We start from the raw sequence: 2,848 nt of genomic DNA on the forward strand, positions 1-2,848 counted from the left end.
ATATACGCTGTGTGTATGAGGGGTGGGTGGTTCCGTGTGCAGCTGTTGTATATATATACGTACGTATACACACACGCACACGCTGACGAACAGGGAGAGGCCGAGGGTGAGGGAGAGAGGGAGGGAGAGACACATACGAGCGAATGAATAAAGCACACGCGCACACCCACTGCCTCGTTTATATCTCATAATTTTTGACCTCGTATACGACTGTGTCGCGTACGGGAGGAGAGAGAGAGAGGAGAGCTTCGAGGGCTACCTACACGCCACGCGGCGCATTCATTTACGAATGATGTATCGCACGAAAAGTCTCGAGTGTGGATGTGCGTGCGTGCGCGGCGAGGTGCAAAAGATTGAGCCCGGGGTGTCACCTTTGTTCATGAAGCGCTCTTGACCTTTCGGGCTATGTGTTTGTATGTGCTCTAATCGGCGTACACCCGTGACGAGATATTATTTTTGCAGGATTATTTTTTAAATCTTGTGGTACTTTTGATTAAAAATTATAAGTGTGAGAAATAAAACTTTCTTTCATTAAATTTCGTTTCGCAATTTCTTTTCAATTATACGTCATTATGAATTGAAAAATATATTTATTGTTGATCATTTGACGAGAGACATGTTACGTAATTTCTTCGCTGATAGAATACAATAGCTGAGCTTTGCTTCGTTTACATTAGTAAGGTCCCATCTTCGTAACATGAAATTTGTAAATAATATTAAATTTACTTTTTCGTTCGTTCGACACGTAACGTACACACAGATTAATCGTTATACAGATTCCGAGCGTGAAACATGACATCGAGTGATTTATCCAACTGTGACATCAGGTAATGTCTAAATTAAGATACGAGTATTATAGCAGAGAACATAATTGTATCGAAATTATTGCAGAATAAAGGAAGAACCTAGTGAGGTTTCGCCTATCGAAAATGATTACGATGTTATTGACCAGAAACCGGATGTTAAACATTTTCAGTTCTCCATATTTCCACAAGATAATAGATCAGTAAGAGCTCATAATTATATAAGACTAGTATTGTTATTTTTTCTTTATGAACAATTTTTCATTAGTTCAATTTTCGACAGACCTATGGGCTTCGAGAATGTGACGGAAATCGGGAAATTGAACTTGACGCTGTGGAAATAGAGTTCGAGTGTATAGACATGAAGCCTGGCACGAATTTTCTGAATTACGCTCACAAAACAAATGATAATAATTTTTATGCATCTCAAAACATAATTAAAAAAGAAACTCTTGGAGAAGTGAAAAAAGAATTTGACAGTGACGTTGCAGAGAAGTTAGATTTGAATTCAGATTGCGAATTTCAAGAGCAAAATAAAATTAAAAGAGCTGCAAATAAGTATAAACAAAGACTCGAAATACGCATGCGTAAAGATACAACCTACACATGTGATATTTGTAGAAAGAAATTTTCACATAAAGGGAGTCTGAATCGGCATGTCCAATCATTGCACCAAGGTATCACCTGCACATGTGATACATGCGGAAAAAAATTTTCACAAAAAGGTAATCTCCAAATCCATATAGATGCGATACACAATAAAATCACCCATCCTTGCAGTATATGTAAACGGAAATTCTCAGATAAGAGTAGTCTCAAAAGGCACAAAGATTCGGTACATCATGGTTTCAGGCATGCATGCGGTATATGCCAAAAGACATACAATCAAAAGGGTCAACTCAATAGTCACATACAATCATCGCACCAAGGTATCACCCACACATGTGATATTTGCAGCAAGACGTTTGCTCGAAAATATGATCTTAAAAGGCATGTAAAATCTTCGCACCAAGGTATCACTCACACATGTGGTTTATGCGGAAAAATGTTTACTCGAAAATCTGATCTTAAAAGGCACGTAAAATCTTCGCATCAAGGTATCACCTACACCTGCGATGCATGCGGAAAGAAATTTTCAAAAAAAAGTAATCTCCACAGCCATATCGATGCGATACACAATATAATCACCCATCCTTGCAGTATATGCGGAAAGAAATTCTCACTTAAGAGTAATCTCAGAATGCACGTACAATCTTCGCACCAAGGTATCACCCACGCATGTGATATTTGCGGCACGACGTTTACTCGAAAATCTAGTCTTAAAAGGCACGTAAAATCATTGCACCAAGGTATCACCTGCACGTATGTGATACATGCGGAAAGAAATTCTCAAATAAAAGTAATCTCATAAACCACACCGATTCGGTGCACGAATGTATGACCCGTACATGTGAGATGTGACTCTCAAAATCTACATTCATGAAGTGTTGATTGGTATTAGACTAATGCGATAGTTGTAGAAAATATGCACACGACAGGGACATCTGAAAATGTTCATTGACTATGATATCATGGGTTCGATCTATGTTATTTCATTATGTATAAACGATTTTCAAGTTTTCAAAAATAAATACATTTTTTAAGAAAAATCAAGCACACGACTTATTTTTAATTTTTTTTCTCTGTTTCCACTTTAGCAAATAACTTGAAAAATAATAGAGGTAAAAATATATTTTTAACGCTGTTTTTCTAATATTGAAACAAAATTGTACATTTTAAATATTTATTAACTTGATTTATCCAATAATAACACCATCAACTGATTTTTTTAAGAAATTTTCAAGCACAAATCCGCTTGCATCATGTATCAAGTTGTTTATAAAGTTGATTAAAACTGAATATCAGCGATAACAAGCAATACGATTAAAGAAATTGAAAGGTTCGCATCATAGAATAATAGAACAATAGAAGCGTAGGTTGGGAAAATTTATGAGGGTAGTAGTGGCTGCGGCGCTTCATCATACTCGACTCGCGAGGGCAACTGC

The 2,848-nt window shown here is 36.8% G+C and overlaps 1 protein-coding gene across 1 annotated transcript; it reads left to right on the forward strand.

The window, feature by feature from the left end:
- The first annotated feature begins 703 nt into the window (after window positions 1-703).
- LOC106652885 (zinc finger protein 271-like) lies at window positions 704-2,430 on the forward strand. Its single transcript, XM_023458665.1, has 3 exons — window positions 704-827; window positions 892-1,006; window positions 1,087-2,430. The coding sequence occupies exons 1-3, from the start codon at window positions 793-795 to the stop codon at window positions 2,212-2,214; spliced, it is 1,278 nt and encodes a 425-aa protein (XP_023314433.1). The 5' UTR covers window positions 704-792; the 3' UTR covers window positions 2,215-2,430.
- The last annotated feature ends 418 nt before the right edge of the window (window positions 2,431-2,848 follow it).

This window comes from Trichogramma pretiosum, unplaced genomic scaffold, assembly GCF_000599845.2.
Source record: "Trichogramma pretiosum strain Unisexual culture from Peru unplaced genomic scaffold, Tpre_2.0 scaffold115, whole genome shotgun sequence".
NCBI lineage: Eukaryota > Metazoa > Arthropoda > Insecta > Hymenoptera > Trichogrammatidae > Trichogramma > Trichogramma pretiosum.

Coding starts and splice junctions, on each gene's coding strand:
- LOC106652885 (XM_023458665.1), top strand. CDS start 793: ATGACATCGAGTGATTTATCCAACTGTGACATCAG. Junction 828..891: donor TTATCCAACTGTGACATCAG/GTAATGTCTAAA, acceptor AAATTATTGCAG/AATAAAGGAAGAACCTAGTG. Junction 1,007..1,086: donor TTCCACAAGATAATAGATCA/GTAAGAGCTCAT, acceptor AATTTTCGACAG/ACCTATGGGCTTCGAGAATG.